The sequence below is a fragment of the Tursiops truncatus genome, chromosome 2, assembly GCF_011762595.2.
Source record: "Tursiops truncatus isolate mTurTru1 chromosome 2, mTurTru1.mat.Y, whole genome shotgun sequence".
Lineage (NCBI taxonomy): Eukaryota > Metazoa > Chordata > Mammalia > Artiodactyla > Delphinidae > Tursiops > Tursiops truncatus.
In genome coordinates this window covers 43,591,652-43,609,301 of record NC_047035.1, presented here as the reverse complement: position 1 = coordinate 43,609,301, position 17,650 = coordinate 43,591,652, and the positions used below count along the sequence as shown (strand labels likewise).

At 41.0% G+C, this 17,650-nt stretch overlaps 1 protein-coding gene and 1 long non-coding RNA gene across 4 annotated transcripts in view; one reads left to right on the top strand and one right to left on the bottom strand.

The window, feature by feature from the left end:
- CCDC198 (coiled-coil domain containing 198) overlaps positions 1–2,934 on the bottom strand; it is a 31,382-nt gene extending 28,448 nt beyond the window's left edge. Inside the window, exons 1-2 of the mRNA XM_019923513.3 lie at positions 2,712–2,934; positions 249–331 (exon numbers count right to left, since the gene is read on the bottom strand). Coding sequence (XP_019779072.2) covers positions 249–331; positions 2,712–2,934 — 306 coding nt within the window. The remainder of the gene's footprint in view (positions 1–248; positions 332–2,711) is intronic.
- The window catches only part of LOC109548022 (uncharacterized), a 138,643-nt gene that overhangs the window by 51,803 nt on the left and 69,190 nt on the right, over positions 1–17,650 (top strand). Inside the window, exons 1-2 of one of the 3 annotated variants that reach the window (XR_002174012.3) lie at positions 9,420–9,626; positions 16,966–17,094. This is a non-coding gene — a long non-coding RNA (uncharacterized lncRNA). Of the gene's footprint in view, positions 1–9,419; positions 9,627–9,653; positions 17,095–17,650 lie in introns of those variants that run through there. The other 2 variants (XR_012329968.1, XR_002174015.3) reach the window with 2 other exon arrangements.

Here is a 17,650-nt window from a genome sequence, read left to right as displayed (position 1 = left end):
GTGCCCCATTATGTTTATGTCTTTAGTACTATACTTCTTTCTTTTGGTGGTGGTCTTAAAAGTGAAATCATTACAAAAGGAAATCCTAAAGAAATATGGCTTTTGCGTTGACAACATTCTCTTTAACAACACTGTCATTCTCATTAGCTTAGTCATTGTCAATATCCCTCTTCTATGATTATAGTTAAAAAGAGATGTTACCATTAAATCCAAGAAATTCCTTATGAAGCCTTTTAAATGCGTCTTACTTGAAGTCTTCGGGGTGGATGCCTTTTAATAATACTTGTTTCTCCCTGTTCCAGTGGGATATCAAAATACATGGCCCTCGGTCCTTGAAGGGTTGGAGAGAAACAAAAACAAACTATTAAAAGCAATTTACTATTAAATTAGACTGGTCATTAGTTATTAGACTTTGTTAACACAATTTTGTATCTTCAGTTCTATATGTCTAACCGATAGGTTGAATGTGGAAATGAAACACATAAAGCAGGGGCCCTACGTAACTGCAAATGATAAAATATTAGCCTAGATACAGGACTTAATTTCTGCTTTCATCATTTCCTCCCCAGACTAATATTTAGAAGAAGAGCTGCACAATTAACCACGTATTGAGTGCAAGTGTTATTCAGACATAGAATTTAGCTTGGAAAATAGAAACTTATTGATTTGTTTTAATTTCATGAAATCTCCCTCAAATAGGAAATCCGAAAACATATAGCTGTAAGAAATGAAAATAAGTTCTCTTTTCAGATAAAATAGATAAATAGGTGGATAGGTATTAGACAGAGAGATGATAAAGAAATGGAGCTTGAGTGTGTAATAGGAGTATGCAACGTTTAGCATTGAATGTTCCCAATTAAATAGTCCCCCCATCTAGGGAAATGAATTCCCACAAGTTGCTACTATAATACAACATATCAGTATTCTTTCCTGATAAAATAACCCAGGGCTACAGAGTTAAGCCTCATTAGGAAACAGAGAAGCTCAAGAGGTCCATATAGATTTCATTTTTCAGTTTGATTATCCTGGGCCCTTGGGACTACTACCGTGACCAATGCTAATGCTACATGAATGACGTTCTTGTCCTTTCCTCTTAACAATCTGGAAACATTCTGATTTCTAGATTGTTGTGTAGACTATCCTATAGTGCCACTTTGCATTTTAAATGGAAAGATCCATGGGTAATTATATGTTTCTATCCTTAAGACATTTGAATGATCACCTTAAGAACTTCTCTATGTCCTTATTGTCTTTCGAGAGATGCCAGTATATTGAGCAAGACCAAAAACATGTTGCATTTAAAAATGTAAATATTTCCAGCAAAATTGTTTTCAGCAATGTGGCTACTTATTTTTATGCCATGATTTGAGTAATATCACCCCGTTATTTAATTTGATACTGCTGAAATGGCATAGGCTGTGTTACTTTTACCCCTGATTTATAGGTGAAGAAAATTGATGAAGTAACTTGCCCAAAGTCATATTATTTGGTATTTGGTGGAGCTGGGGTTAGAATATGGGCCCCTTGAAAATAGTGTTCAGAATGCTTACCATCCGTTGTTATTTATTTTTAATGAGATCTTGCAATTTCAAAAATAAGAACATTTCCCAGTTGGGACTCTTAACATGTTAGAATCAGCTTTTACCTGTCAGTTACCAAAATCTTAAAACTCTAGATGGAAGGTTTGGGTAAAAAAGGAATTATTCAATGAAACTAAGAGGAATATTCCTACTCACATGCTTAGGAAGTTGAAAATATTAAAAAAAAAAAAAAGGGGCATGTAGAACCAGTCAAAGGTTGTCAGTTCTGTAGAAAGTAGCCATGAAAATCATTCTAGGTAAGAGCTACTAGGTGCTGAAAGGGAATATATGGCTTTATGGCCAATAATGGGAACTTATTTGTGTTAATAATCCAGAATGTGAAGAAAAGAAAAAACAACATGCATATATATGTGTGTGTGTGTGTATATATATATATAATATATATGTATATATATATATATGCATGTATCTCTTCCCAAGTTAGAACGTCAGTTTAAGTATCATCTGTTTAAGTATCATCATGGTTGTCATAAAACATTCTATGTCTTGTGAAATATCCCAGGAGAATTTATAGCCACATCTGGCTCAGAGCTTCCCATCATAATAGGAAAAATTCTCTTAGTTTTGCGTATGACCATGAAGAATAAGGGGCTGGGGAGAGGGTGCCCCATCCGCTCATCTGTACTGCAATAAATCAATTCAGTTTGGGGTGGTTTCCAAATTCACATCACAATGGATTCACTCCTAAAGTACTGCTTTGCAAAACAACAAAGCCTGATGCAAGAAACAGTACTGAAGAGAATGATTTAAATTTAGAATCTAACTGAAACATATGATTGTCCTAATTATCACATCTTTATCTATAGAATTTTAATTGCCTGGCAAAGCTAGGTATAAACATCCAAAGCACTATAAACCAAGCTGACACAAAATGATTTTTTTCCTTCTCATGTGGAATGGTGAAAAGCCCTTAGTACACAGTTTACACACCTATTCTAATGTGCCCAGAATACTTACAACTGACAAACATTGTCACCCTTTGAAAGATGTTCTCTTATATTTCAGTAATTTAGAAACTTTCAGAGATTATAGAGATAGACAGTCAGGTAAATCTATCAATAGCACTCCTCGGCCCAAATCCACAAATCTCACGCTGGGTTTTACATTTACCTGCAGAATATCTTCCATACCAGGTCTCTCTTAGAGGTGGCAACTGCCCTTCCAAAGCTTTATTCCGTTCCTCCAGTCTTGCAAACGAATATGAGCTCTTTTCTTCTGGATTCTCAGTGAATACAAAGTCCACAGGGCCGGCTGAGGGACTCTCTTCCTCTTTGTTTTGCAAAGGTGCTACCTTGGTCACCTTTGGGTGAGCCTTAGAGTGGCTCAGGCCCATTTCACATTAAAGACAGTCAGTGTAAAACCATGAGGTTAGTAGTTTGGGGTCTTTAATATAGCTTGTTTTAATCAAGGGATTTCCGAAGTTAACCCAGCTCTAAAGCAGTCGTTTCCTTCATAACATCTGTGTAGCTTTATTTCACCACACACTAACACTTTGGCCACTTCCTGGGAGGCTGGTTTCCATGGAGACTGCCCTTCAACTCCTACTTTGCCATTTCAGACCCAAAGAATCCAGTTAAACATTGACTTGGTTATGCCTACTTTCTGAAAGACTCAGTGGTAGGAAGAGAAACCACTATTGATCATTAAACAAATCTCTAACACCAGGAAGGCCATTAACAGAGATGGAGAGCAGGGGTTCAGAGGTCTTAAATTTGACCCTTTCATTGGTCTTAAATTGGACCCTTTCATTGTGTGTACCTTCAAACATCATCTGTAAGAATTACCAACTGAGAAGAGCTAAGTCACCTTTGGAAATAACAGGAACTAATCATCTAGGGCTTTGTTAATCTTTAATCTTAATTGAAGAATTTATCTTCCAAATAGGAAACAGCAGAGTAGCTAAAATAATTTTTCTGTCAATAATTTGAATTGCCTTTGAAGGAGATGAATACATTACAGGAGGGCAGGGAGACAATAGCACTTTTTTCCTGGGGATGAGGGGACAAAATTCTTGAATAAATAGTTCAAGTAAAACTCAAAGATAGCCTATTCAAAGATAGCCTATTTTCTATGTTTAAAAAAATTGAAAAAAAAAAAGACTGAAAAACAATATGCTGAAATGTTGAGCAATGATTTCTGAATGTTGGGATTATGGGTGATTTTTATTTTATTCTTCATATTGATACTTAGAAACAACTCACTTTCAAGTTCTAATTGTTCATGACCACAGATTGCTTATGTTTTCATCATATCCATACAGGGATAGAGAGAAGTTCAAAGAAATTTATTTTTCACTTTTGTAAAATTCATTTTCTAAGATGCTAATATGGGTTTGGAAATTCTTGTAAGCCAATAGAGGTCTTCTAAAAAGAAGCCTGAGTTTAATTTTCTCCTACTTATTCCCTCTGCATTTTACACACAATTTTCTCTGTGGCAGAAAGACTTGTAAGAAATAATCATATATAAATAGTATGTGCAAACAAAACTACCTCTGGTAACTAGAGACTAGTTTAATTATAAAGATTAAAATACTTGAACAATATCTAGTCAGGTTTATTTTTGGATACAATTAGTTTAAGTATTTCTAAGGGCAGGCGAAAGTATTGCAAAACTGACCAATGAACTAGAAATTATACTGGAAACTGTGGACTTCATGGATCTGGACCAGTGAGAAAGATTCAGTTCTCATTTTTTGCCTTATTATTATTTAATTTCAAGAGAAGTATCTGTAGAGAATACGAGCCTCTGTAGAGGAAGTTGGTTAGTTGTTGAGGAAACGATGAAAGAAATGAAGATTTATACCACATTTGTTTCCATTGATCACTAGCCACTTCCAAGCTTTGAAACTTGTGCAGATTACTTAACCATTCCATGCCTGAATTTTCTCATCTGTAAAATGGGGTTAGTAAAAATACTTAATGAGGAATGAATCAATTAATTCCACTTATAGCTCTTAGAATAGTACCTGACATACAGCAAGCTTGAAGTAAACATTAGCCACTACACTTGTCCTCCTGAGGAAGTACTGCTACATGTAATAGGGTAGTCCTTATCACCCATTGGTCATAATCCATTAAAATAGACATATTCCTGTCTAAAGGAGTTTATACCTAAGTATGGAAAAGACCAGTGAGGGAAGGGTAAATTAATTGGGCCTATTTAACTGGGAAAACAAACAATGCTTAAGATCTAATATTTAAAAAGTCATCATGTGCTTAAGGGGGTTTTTAAGAGTGATAGAGAAAAATAATTTCAATTTCATTAAAAGAGGAAAAGGAGAAGTTAATCTCACCTATGGAGTTATATATAAGATACAATTTCTTTTTCTTTTTTTTTTTTTTTTTTTTGCGGTACGCGGGCCTCTCACTGTTGTGACCTCTCCCGTTGCGGAGCACAGGCTACGGACGTGCAGGCTCAGCGGCCATGGCTCACGGGCCCAGCCGCTCCGCGGCATGTGGGATCTTCCCGGACCGGGGCACGAACCCGTGTCCCCTGCATCGGCAGGCGGACTCTCAACCACTGTGCCACCAGGGAAGCCCGAAGATACAATTTCTTAACCACAAGAGTTGGGAAACATTAAAAAGCTCCCAATCACAAAACATTGCCCACTCCTTAGACTATCAGTGATACTTTATAATGATTCTTCCCCAGTTCAAGACTGGTTATGAATATGCAAGATGGTGTGTAAAGATGATTAAATATGTTATTTGTAATACTCAGAATTCTTGAATATGAAATCAGAATATAAGTATATAAATCTATTAAGATGAGGCAGAGAAGGGATTAAACTTTTCTAAAGCTGAAGACAATGCCTGGAGAGAACTTTATTAAAACAGAGGGCACAGAGAACAGAGCAGGTGGTGAGGTGCCGGAGGAGATGGAGAGGGGCAGGGACCCATAGCCAGGGGTGCCATTTCCACATGTGAGGTATGGAAGCCCCAGCTTCGGGCGGCTCCGTAGGCAACCTGACCACACAGTTCCCATGAACTTACTAACCCTGTCCCTTACCTCCTCTTCAGCCTTTAGATCTAAAGACAGGAAGGAGAGGCAAATGCTATAACACAAAGCTGCTTTCTGCAGCCAGAAATCTCTGCTTTTGTTCTTGGTTCAGTCTTAACTTGAGTAAAACTGTTAAGTAATCTTGTTTAGTGAATTTAAATTCTATAGAAACTCAATGCACGTTCATAGGAGATAGGTGGATTTTTCTGTTCTCTAATAAGAGAAAATTTTGCATGTGAATACAGAGGGCTGAGTTGGGCAACAGAGGGCAGGTTAGGTGCCCTCTAAGTTTCCTTACAACCTTTTCCAGCCCAATTCACACGACAGTATCTCCTCAGAGGCAGCAAGACTAGAGCATTTTTTTCTTGTGTGGAGACATGACCTACCTTGTTCGCAGGATTGTGATTTGATAGTCTTGCCATAGTTTTGATGGACTTGCCAGGGTCATCCACACTCTCTTGTCCCCCTACCTCTTGGAGATTGAGGCTGCCATGAAGAAAGGTAGATTTCCCGCAGGGAGCTCACCAGGTACTGTGTGACTCAAGCAGCAAGCGGTGACTGCAGTAGCAATAGGCTCTAAGCAGCTACAGACAAATAGAAAACCACACAGATGCTCAGTGGCTGTTCATAGTAATCTGTAGTAAATTTTAAGATTTATACAACCTAATGTTGGACAAATGAATTTCTTTTTTTAATGGGCTATGGGCATATCCATTTGGATGTTTTATGTTAAGCAGATGGTGAATGTGAAGGTGATATTCCCTGGAATAGGATGGTGGTGATCTGGAGTCAGGTTGGTTAAATTGCCTTTTGATCCTTCAGCGTAGTATTTTCTTGGAAAGGTTTCCGACAGGATTAAAAGCAACGTGTATATAAATATTCCTTAAGGTTGGATTTAATTTCACACATGGGTTAATTACTATGCGTTGGCCATTCAGTAAGTGGGATTTAAATCCTAAATGTTTACAGGATTCCTAAATTATGCATTTAATAAAGTTATAGTCTTTTCTGCAATTGATCTGTAATGAATAAGCAATCACAAGAGGCTTTTCAGCCATGTGAATTATGTGTTTGGATGCCGACTAAGCAGAGCTGATGTATGATCCAAACCTTAGTTTTCCTCCCAGTGATTATTTCCCTCTATATTTATCCATACATTTGGTGTGAGGGTGACAGTCCAACCAGACCTATTTGGTTTGGAAATGCTAAAGCAAAGCAAATGGAAAAAATGTGAATTGAGGCTTCTTGTATAAACTGTTAAATGAGATCAGTTGAATCAAATTTATATCTCTACACTTTAAATGCAATCTGCAAGTGCATCACTGAATTAAATGCTAAAACCAAACCATCACATACCTGCTGCTCTGAAGATAGCCAGTGTATGAGTTTCTTAAAATGCTAGTGGATTTAACTTAGGTCAAAGAATTTTTGTATATTTTCTCTCTCATTGGGAGAATATCAGCTTTTGGTTATAATAATCCTTTTTAAGACATCTTTAGAAAATCTTTTTTCTCTTCTACCTTCTTTGAAATAAGATTACATTTTAACTGTTAATCCATAGATGTTTGTCTCAAGAATTTACATTGAAATTTAACCTTTAATACATGGTCTCTATCTGGTCTAAACCAGATAGAGTCACTCAGGATATAGGCCTAAATCGATTAACATGCATGTTTTTCCCCCTTAAGGCAAAATCCTACTCTTGCAGATGTCTACTAAAAACAAATTATAGAGTTGCTCTTTTTTTGAGAAATTTAAATTGTGGAGCCAGAGGTGAAGACGTGGGATTCTTTCTATCTTTCAAGGTGCATAAGAACAGGGTAGAGAAGAGAGTGGTGAAACAGATGTCCCGAAGTTCCGGGTGGACCAAAGTGGTCCCAAGTGTCACTTCAGCTGGTGTCATCAAACTAAATGCTACCCAGCCAGAGTAGTGTCCCAGCTCAGAAATCTCAGTTGTCAGCCATGTGTTTTAAGGTGCATTTACTCTGGGGTATGCCCAAATCAGGGATGTCTCCCTGTCCTGGGAAACTCCGTACCTTGATTGTTTTTGTAAACTGCAATGAGATGAAATTTAGGGGACACCAAATAAAGAGACCTTCCCTAAAGATTTCCCTTTCCCTCATTCCCCCTTTTGTTACTTTTAATAAATGTGATACCCAGCAGTCCTGAGAGGCACCCTCACTTCTCTGGACAGACTCTTTACCTGTCCAGGTGTCCCAGGATCCCCGATCTGGCTTAGGTCACTGGGTGGTGCAGTGAGGACAGAGGGCTTCCTGTTACCTGGGGCTGAGCCCCTGCCAATGCAGTCCAGTGACCACCTTGACCTTATTACTTTCCTTGGGGCAGAAATTATATGTCCATGATGCCACCCAGTCTTAACTCTATGATCTCTTTAGGGACTCTTGTAAGGCATGTTTCGGCCTCTCTTTTCTTTTCTTTTCTTTCTTTTTTGAAAATATAAACAGAAAACAAATTGGCATGATTGCTAAACAAAGGGATAGAGGCAAAGGATTTCCTAATCTTAAATTTACTTCCTTGCTACCAGTTTGTAGCCGAGATACAGATCATGGAGTGTCTTGCTTTACAACAATAGAATAATGGAACAATAAACTTAGTCTGTTTATTCCATCTGCTTCTCACGAGAAGGGAAAAATTATTACCCAGAAGTGTTGGGGGGATGATCTTAGGTTGCACTGGAAAGATTTTTGCAAGGATCTTCCATCATAATATCCACTTGTACCCAAACTCTTTCTGAGGTAGTTCCAAGAGCTGTATACAAAGCCTTGACAGGACGCTGGCCAGCTGCCTGATCGTGTTGCTTATGGCTTATTCTGGTCTCATCAGCATGCCTGTGGGCACTGCTGTCGAAGCAGGACAGCGGGCTTAGCATTCTCTTTATTAGAGCAGTGCAGTTTCCCACGGGTCTGTCCAGGGCTCTCTCTGTTATCCCGGGGAAGGTAGGTCCCCAGGCAGCCAGATACTTCCTCAGACCTGCATCCCTTCCAGATGTTTCTTGCTACAACTGGCATGATGTCTTCTGCAGGACTTTTCTCTTAAACTTCAGACATCTCCAAGCGGAAGGCAGCAGTTAATTTCTATGTGCCTGTTTGCAGCCATGGTGTCTACAGTGCATAAGCTCTGCGTAACAACATCCCCGGGTTCCCTCCAGCTTCCGTGCCTGTTGCTCCTGTTGCAAAGCCGAATGGGGAGCATGCTGTTGAGGAGGAGAAGATGGGGGCAGTCCACTGTGACGGGCACTACATGGGGAGTATCTCACATGAATGGGACACAGCCCTTGTTAGTCTTACTGGATAAAACATCTAGCACTGGTAGTGAAAATTCAAGGACTGGGGCAGAGCTTGGATCTCTAGAACCATACGAATATTTGCAGTTCAGCGAGTATTTCAACAGCTTCCTACTGCCCTTAGGGTAAAATCCAAACTCATTTATGTGGTGTCTTAGTTTGGGTTCCCTCGGACAAAGCTTCCAGCATAAGCGGTTTATTTGGGAGTGGTCCTAGAACTCACAGGTGGTGTGTGGGGAGCTAATTCAGGGAGGCAAAAAAGCTAAGAAGAGGGGCTGTATAATTTAGCTTGTTCCACGGCGCTGAGTACACCTTAGCCCTGCTGTGGATTTCTGGGAAACAGTGTTGAACACATACTTCAGAGATATCCCAGCAGAGAGGCAAGGGAGCTGGGATATCTATACCTCCACTCCTGTCTGTCTCTGATGGAGAATTGCTGAGGGGAGGGCAGGGCGGGTTGTTCATTCCCTGGCACTTCCAGCTGGCCATACGCCTCAGGTCAGGGCGAGTTCTAGCAGTCACAGAAAGCCCTAGGTGGGAAAAGAAAAAAAAGAAGGAAAGAAAGAAAGCAAGCCCTGGGACAGAGTGATGAGCGCTGGCAGCATGCCCTGACATGGTAAAGGCCCAGGAACTGGGGTGGGGCACCGTCTGCTCCACAGGCTCTTGTATATTCCTGCACGAGCAGCCCTCTGGCACCTTTTCCAGCCTCAACTCAGGAACAGGTAGTATGTGAGGGGGCTTTGTGTTTGGGAGGGGATACTTCCAGTAGGGTGGGTCAGGCATCATTAAGTAAAGCAGCTGCTAAGCGGTAAGTAGGGAGGCCCAGTAGCATCGGGCAGGCAGCGCAGACGCCACAGGATCAGTTCAGTTCATCCGTGGATCTCTGCTCTGATACTAATAGCCGCTGCTTTGGAGTACTCAGTACGCCCATGCACCATGCTAAAGGCTTTAGTGCATTTTCTCAGTTAATCTTCACAGCAGCTCTGTGAAGTAGAATGCATTATTCCCTTTTCGCAGGTAAGGAAATAGGGCTCAGAGAAGCTCAGTAACTTGTCTGAGGCCACCTGCCTATACGTGACAAAGACCAGATGTAAGTAAGCCTTGCTGGTCTGACTCCACAGCCCTTTGTATTGTTCTGTTTTTGTTGTTGTTGTTTTCGTTTGTTTCCTGGTTGTTATATCTCTAAAATGTCAACTCTCTTCATCTAAAGGAATCTCCCCGCCTTTTACATGCCACTAACTTGCTGAAAAAAATTAGTTGTCCTGTGGCGTGTGCATATTCTGGGTCTGATTGTTTCTTCCTGTTGTCATTTAACTTGTCCCTCCAGTCCCCGGATTTTCTGTAAACCGGGAGTTAGGTCTAAAGGCTCGTTAGACGCAGGTTCTATCATTTAGTGACCCTGATTCTAACTGGTTCGGTACACAGCATACTGCATCCACGGGGAGGCTGGGAGCTAAGGTTAATCAGTGGGTTCAGGATGCGACAGTGGATCCCTCCGTTGCAAAGATGCTTCCCCCGCTTACAATCAGTGAGTCATCTGTGGGTGATACTTTCAATGCCTGTGCTCTTAACCATAATATAATAGAACTATCTCAACCCCAAAATTTCAAATTAGATACGGTGATGCCAAATCTGATCCCACCAAGGTGTCAGCCTGAACCGACAGAGGAGTCTCAGACTTCAGACAGCCTTGGCCTTTGTTTGAAAAGAAATGGAGAAGAGGCACGCTGTCCCCTCTTCTCTTCTCTAGACCTGATCTTTTCAGGTTTCAGGTGGAGATAACAATGAGACCCTTGAGGGCTGCAGAGGTTGAGCCCCAGGAGGTAGGACAGGAGGGGCTGGCTTGGGGCCAAGGATACCAGCGTGCCTCTTGCCGTCATTCCAGGGCCTGCCGAGTAGTAGGGGCAGCCCCCCCACCCTTTCCTGCACTTGCCCAGATTCATTCCAGATGATACTGGGCCCCTCTCTGTCTCTCATGCCAGCCACCACAGGTCCCGAACAAGCCAAGAAACTGTCAGCTTCCACTTCCAATTATGTTAAATGGGCCTATTGATGCAATCAGATCTGATTGAGCACCAGAATAAACCCCAAAGCACCCAGTGATTTGATGACACTCCCACACACTCGGCTCTCATTAACACTCTGCCTGGCCTGGTGAGCTGCCCTACAACCAGATGTGTCCTGGGGGGCTGGAACTCTACAGGGAGAGCCCAAGGCTGAGTTGCTGCCGCTGCCCCCCTGGGGCCCCTGAGGCGGTCCCCTCTGGCAGGGCCTCTCATTTTCCCACACTATCGCTTGATATCTGGGTCCAGGGAAAAAGTTCACGGGACCCCTCCGCTCTGAAAAAGTGAGATGCAATCAGTAATAATGTGGTTTGCCCTAAAGGGCAAGCACATGAGTTTGGAGCATGTGAGTGCTGGGCTACCCCACCTGGAAGGGACTCCTAACAAACTTTCCCTCACCCCCAAAATCTTGCCAGGTCAGCAAAAGGCACGTGGAAAGATCCTTAAGAGAGGAGAGTAGTTGTCGAGACTTTTGGTCACATTTCTGATCTTATTTTGTTCGTGGAGGGCAGGAAAAGAGTTTGCATGAAAGAAGCAAGTTTTTAAGGAGGAAAATAAGATTTTAAGGCTAAATGAGGATGCAGTGTGAACACTGGAAAACTGGCATAGGCAGCCGTGTGGGCAGGGGAACAGGGAAGTTGGTGTTTAGAAGATTAAGATCCAGGAGGACTGCTTTTGCATTTGGAGGGACAGGGCCCTAGGAAACAAGCCCACAAAGTCAGATCCAGAACAGAGAGTGGCCAGCTGCAAGACACAGTGGGGTTAGCACATGTAGCAATCTAGAGATGGGCTGCACTTTAGGTAGCGTTGAAGGGATGGGTGATCCTTATTTTGGGAGGACTTATAGCTTTCGTTCTTGTCAAATGTTTTCTGAAACTTCTAATCTTGTAGGGGGGACCAAACCCTTCAAAGTATATTCCTATTCAAAACCCTGAATTTCATCTTTATGGATATCATGATTAATGTGATTCTTATCTGCTTTTTGTTATTTACAATAATAATAACTAGCATATAATGAGCTTCAATTATGTACTAGAGACTCTACAAAACTTCTTTTTTCAATTTCTTTTTTGTTTTTTAATTTTCATTGGTGTATAGTTGATTCACAATGTTGTGTTAGTTTCAGGTGTACAGCAAAGTGAATCAGTTATACATATATATATATATATCTCCACTCTTTTTTAGCTTCTTTTCCCATATAGGCCATTGCAGAGTATTGAGTGCTGTACAGTAGGTCCTTATTAGTTATCTCTTTTATATATAGTAGTGTGTATATGTCAATCCTGATCTTCCAATTTATCCCTCCCCTACTTACCCCCCACTAACTATAAGTTTATTTTCTACATCTGTAACTCTATTTCTGTTTTCTACAAAACTTCTTTTATGCATTATTTTATTTCTTACAACAACCTGACAACGATGGTCCCATCACTGTCCCTGTTTTACCTGTGAGGAAATGGAAGCCTGGAGAGACCAAGTCACTCATCCAGAGTCCCATGGCGTGGATTCACTGGGGTATGAATTCAAGCACTGTGACTAGTCTAGAACCCTAGCTCTATCTGTCTCCTATTGTGTAATAAATCATAAATCCATGAAGAGGAGCAACTCTACCCTACCCTCATCTTTGTACCATCTCTCACCTCCACCGTCTACATACTTAATCCAGAACCTTCTATATAACAGGCCCGTGTAAGTGTTTATTGGAAGAATAGATATATTACCGGACTTTCCCTCTCTTCTGCACTAGGCTCTGGGGAAGGAATTCTGGGTTTTTAATTAGTGCTAGGTCTTCAAATTAACATAAAGAAAAAAAATCCTTAAATTCTCATTAAGCTCCTAATGAGCTTTATTATAGGCACAAAGTAGACAGCAGTGACCAGTTTGGGTCTTGCATCTATTGATCTATAATTGTCCCTATTGTCACGTGCATCGTGAAGACTCCAGTGAAGCATTTTGAGCCCCTCCATTTGAAGAAAGTCTTGGATGCAGAAGCTGCTTTTTAAAAGCCAAGATGCGTGTTGGAGGGAACGTACCATAAGGACTGGGGCATGCCCCCTACCCAGAAAGCTGAAGGACCACTCCCTTCCCATGTGTGGTCTGTGCTGCATCCAGGTCTCAGCTGCAACCTTTCCTCCCATCTCTGGCCCTTTCACCAAGTCTGCTGATGAGGACACCCATTATGTCGAGGGAGAGCCTTCCTCGCTTAGAAGGGGAAGGAGTGTTCCAGTACACTTTGCAGCCTTTATTTTATTTTATTTTTTTAACGTCTTTATCGGAATATAATTGCTTTACAACGTTGTTGTGTTTCTGCTGTATAACAAAGTGAATCAGCTATACGTATACATATATCCCCATATCTCCTCTCTCTTGCGTCTCCCTCCCACCCTCCCTATCCCACCCTTCTAGGTGGACACAAAGCACGGAGTTGATCTCTGGCTGCTTCCCACTAGCTAGTTATTTTACATTTGGTAGTGTATATATGTCCATGCCACTTTCAATGGAGATGATTTCCAGCTGCCACTGAGTTGGTGGACCGGCCTGCTGGAAGCCAGCATGGTCTGCAGCTACTCTGTCATGTGTTTGAACACTCATGATGAGGTACCATAATGGAAGATATAAAATCAATTGTGACAACTATCAAACTGAGTAAAAAATCTCCACACACCTGGAAAGACTACCAAATGGTGAATCATGATCCCCCTGTATTAAGCAATACTTGACTCAGCCCATTCCAGTAGAACAAAAGAGCTTGGAATATCCCTTGAGACAGGGTTTGACCTATGGGCCATGAGGCCCCTATGCTTGAGAATTTCTCATTCTGAGTCATTTGGGTCCTGGCTTCCTCTGTGGGAACAGCAGCCGGTTCTTCTTGTCACATGACCTGATTGAGAGGCAGGAGGTGAGTAATTGAGAGCTTAGACTGAGAAGCCAGCTGCCTGCTTTGAATCCTGGTTCTATCACTTTCTAGCTGTGTAAGTTAATGTCTCTTCATGCCTCAGTTCTGTGTTGTAAAAAGGGAATAAAAATGCTACTTATTTCACAGTGTTATTAAGGTTAATACGTGTGAAGCACTAGAAGAGTGACAGGCATGGTAAATCTTTATGTGTTAAGTAATAATAACAGTAATAATGATGATGATGATGGAAATAAAGCTTTACAACTCTATGAAATAGGCAGCTTTTATTTCTACTTCAAAGATAAGGAATTGGTGGCTCAAAGCAATTTCTAAGCTACTAAGAGATAGACTTTGGATTCCAAACCATGATCTTACCCACGACACCTCCCTAGACCCAGTTTCCTCAACTATAAAATAAGGGGGCAAGGCGGCTCTGAGGTTCCTTTCAGACCCTAACATTTGACAAACCCACTGCCCTCTGGTCCTGTGCTCTCGACAACATCTGCAGTTTCTCTCTTTCCAAGGGCTTTCCCCTTCCAACTTCAAATATGCCCAGATTGCCCTTAGTCTAAAAATTCTTCATTGTACCTTTCTGTCTGTGCCAACTTCAGTATTCCTCTCCTGTCCTTAAAGTTAGAAGGTGTAGAGACCACTCCCACAAATCACCCATCATCTCCCTCCCTCTGCAGTCTTTTTCTCACCTCTACTGCTCAACTTGTAGTGCTGTCATGAAGGTTGGTGATGACTTCCTTCTACCCAAACCCATTCGCCTTTTCTTATTTCTTCCCTGACTCAGCATCTCTGCATATGGACTATGTCAACATGTAATGATCTACAGTGGCAGGTGTCATCCCTGAAGGACCCTCTACATTTGTCAGACCTCTTTCTCTCTCAAAAAGAACATGAACAATTTCAGATATTTCATTATATTGTGCCACTTTTTTACCCCTGCAACTCAACATTATGTATTGAGATTGTCCCATGTCAGTCACTAGGAACTACCTCATTATTTTTGATTGCTGTGTATTATTTCAGTATGGATACACATATTTAATTATGCCTCTATTGATGGACATGTTCTTTGATTGCAAACAATGTTGTTTTTGTCCCCTAATTTAGATCCAGTTCCCTTTAAGTAATTAATTAATTAAAAAAATTGAAGTATAGTGGATTTACAATGTCATGTTAGTTTCAGGTATACGGCACAGTGATTCAGATAGATATATATATATATGTTTTTTCTTTTTCAGATTCTTTTCCCTTATAGGTTATTACAAAATACTGAGTAGAGTAGTTCCTTGTGCTATACAGTAAGTCCTTGTTGGTTATCTATTTTATATATAGTAGTGCGTATATGTTAATCCCAACCTCCTAATTTATCCCTCCCCCACCTTTTCCCTTTGGTAACCATAGGTTTGTTTTCTCTGACTGTGAGTCTCTTTCTGTTTTGGAAATAAGTTCATTTGTATCTTTTTTTGTTTTAGATTCCACATATAAGTGATATCATATAATATTTGTCTTTGTTGGCTTACTTCACTTAGTTTGATAATCTCTAGGTCCACTCATGTTGCTGCAAATGGCATTACTTCATTCTTTTTTATGGCTGAGTAATATTCCATTGTATATATGGGCCACCTCTTCTTTCTTTCTTTCTTTCTTTATTATTTTTGGCTGTGTCGGGTCTTAGTTGCAGCACGCGGGATCTTCGTTGAGGCGCAGGCTTCTTGCTAGTTGTGGCGTGTGGTTTTCTCTCACTAGTTGTGGCGCACAGGCTCCAGGGTTCGTGGGCTCTGTAGTTGTGGTGCAGGGGCTCTCTCACTGAAGCGCGCGAGCTCAGTAGTTGTGGCACGTGGTCTTAGTTTTCCCGCAGCACGGGACCACCTCTTCTTTATCTATTCATCTGTCAGTGGACACTTAGGTTGCTTCTGTGTCTTGGCTATTGCAAACAATGTTTTAATGATCATCCTTGAATATGCTTCTTTGGACAGAGGTGTGAGTATTTTTCTAGGGTAAATGCCAAGATGGATTTACTGGGTTATAGGATATTAAATTTTAATAATTAGTTGTCTTTATTTTAGCTGTCATCTTTTAGCTCAGCTCAGCTCAAATCGAGGATTAAGGCATGTTCCTAGCAGGGAGGCTATTCAGAGATCCTACTTCAGCAGTTTAAGATTCACCTAAGCTGACTCTGCCGCTGCCCCACCTCTGACCATGGTAACTCATTGTCTGAGCTCCTGCTTTTGTGTTTCCTCCTCTGTCTCAGCGACTTGCCCTGATTTCCTCTATGCCCGAGTCTCTGAACACTGTACCTGTATCTCTGAGACACTCAGCACCTATCTGTTGGAATCTTCACCAGTTACTGCTCTCCTCTCCTCCCCAGCACACTGGCCTGGATGAACTCATCAGTTCTTGGCTTCTACGCTGACCGACTTGTGGGATTCTGCTCTCATCTGTACCCTTAGTCTAGGGTACTAGTGCTACAGGACCATTAGAGTCCATATTCTTCAGCTTTAGTTATGATATTAATACCTTAAAGACCCCTTTTTTGGCCTCCTACTCTATCCTGAAGTTCCGTCTGGACTCTGCCACTTCCCGGCCTGGTGGCTGTCCAAGCTTGCACAGTGTTATTGGGTTTCACATTACCCCACAATACTGATTATTTTCTGTTTCTAACCATATCTCTTTTTTTCCCCAGTGAGAAACTTACTTTCTTTTTCTTTTCCCTGTTGTTTGATATCCTTCAAGGCTAGGTCTTCGTTCTGCTATTCTTTCTAAGCACTTACTTCTTCAATATTTTCCTACTCTCACTTACCTTAACAGACTTAAATACAGTTTATTCCCAAGCATAAATATCCAGCCTTCACCCTTCCCCATGCTCCATGAGTGCATTTCCAATTGTCTGCATAACATCTCCATTTGAATGTTTCCCGTCACTTCAATTTCAATATGTCTAAACCCAACAGAATCATCTGCTACAATTTTACCCCATCTGTTCCCTTTCCAGTTTTCTCTGTCTCTGTAAACGATATCACATTTCCTTGATCACCCAGACTAGAAATCTTGGACCTATATCTGATTTCTTTATTTCTTCACCTCTTATAGACAATCCAACACTGAATCCTGCTGAAGTTTTTCCTTTGAAAATAACCTTGTGGGCGACTTCTGAATGAAAAGTGGATTGGGTACATGCATTTATCTCTTTTCTGAAATGCCACTAAAATGGCAGCCAAGGTATGTTTTAAAAGGTAAAACCCCATGCAAGACAGGAAAAGGAAAAAACTACAAGTTGGACAGTACATGATAAATGATAACTTATTTAGCACATCCCTGAAAAAGCTAAACTATGAGCCAAGAGCAAAAGAGATGCTAAGAGCGTCTAAATTTTTTTTTTATCTCCAAGCAACTCAATGGCCCAGAAATTTGGAAGCACAAGGTACATCAAAAAGTGTGGGTGAAGGCAGGATTAAAGAGAAGGAAAATTTGTAAGTCTTTTTAAGGCAGTTAGAACCCTAGTTGTCTTTCCTGATCATCCCCGTCCCAAAAAAGACTAGAGATTTTTTCTTTGCAACAATGGATTTCTGGCCTGGGAGCACCAGTAACTGTTGTAGGCTGGTGCTGTATCAACTAAAAGTTTGTATGCTGAGTGCTGAGAGTGTTGGTTCTCTTTACCTGCTAGCCCCCTTTGAGGCAGGAAATGGAGGGTACTTTTCTGGAAACTCTAGCCGGCTCAAGAGAAAAGACCTAGAGATACTAACACCAGTGATCCCTAGTGACGTGGTCTGGCCAT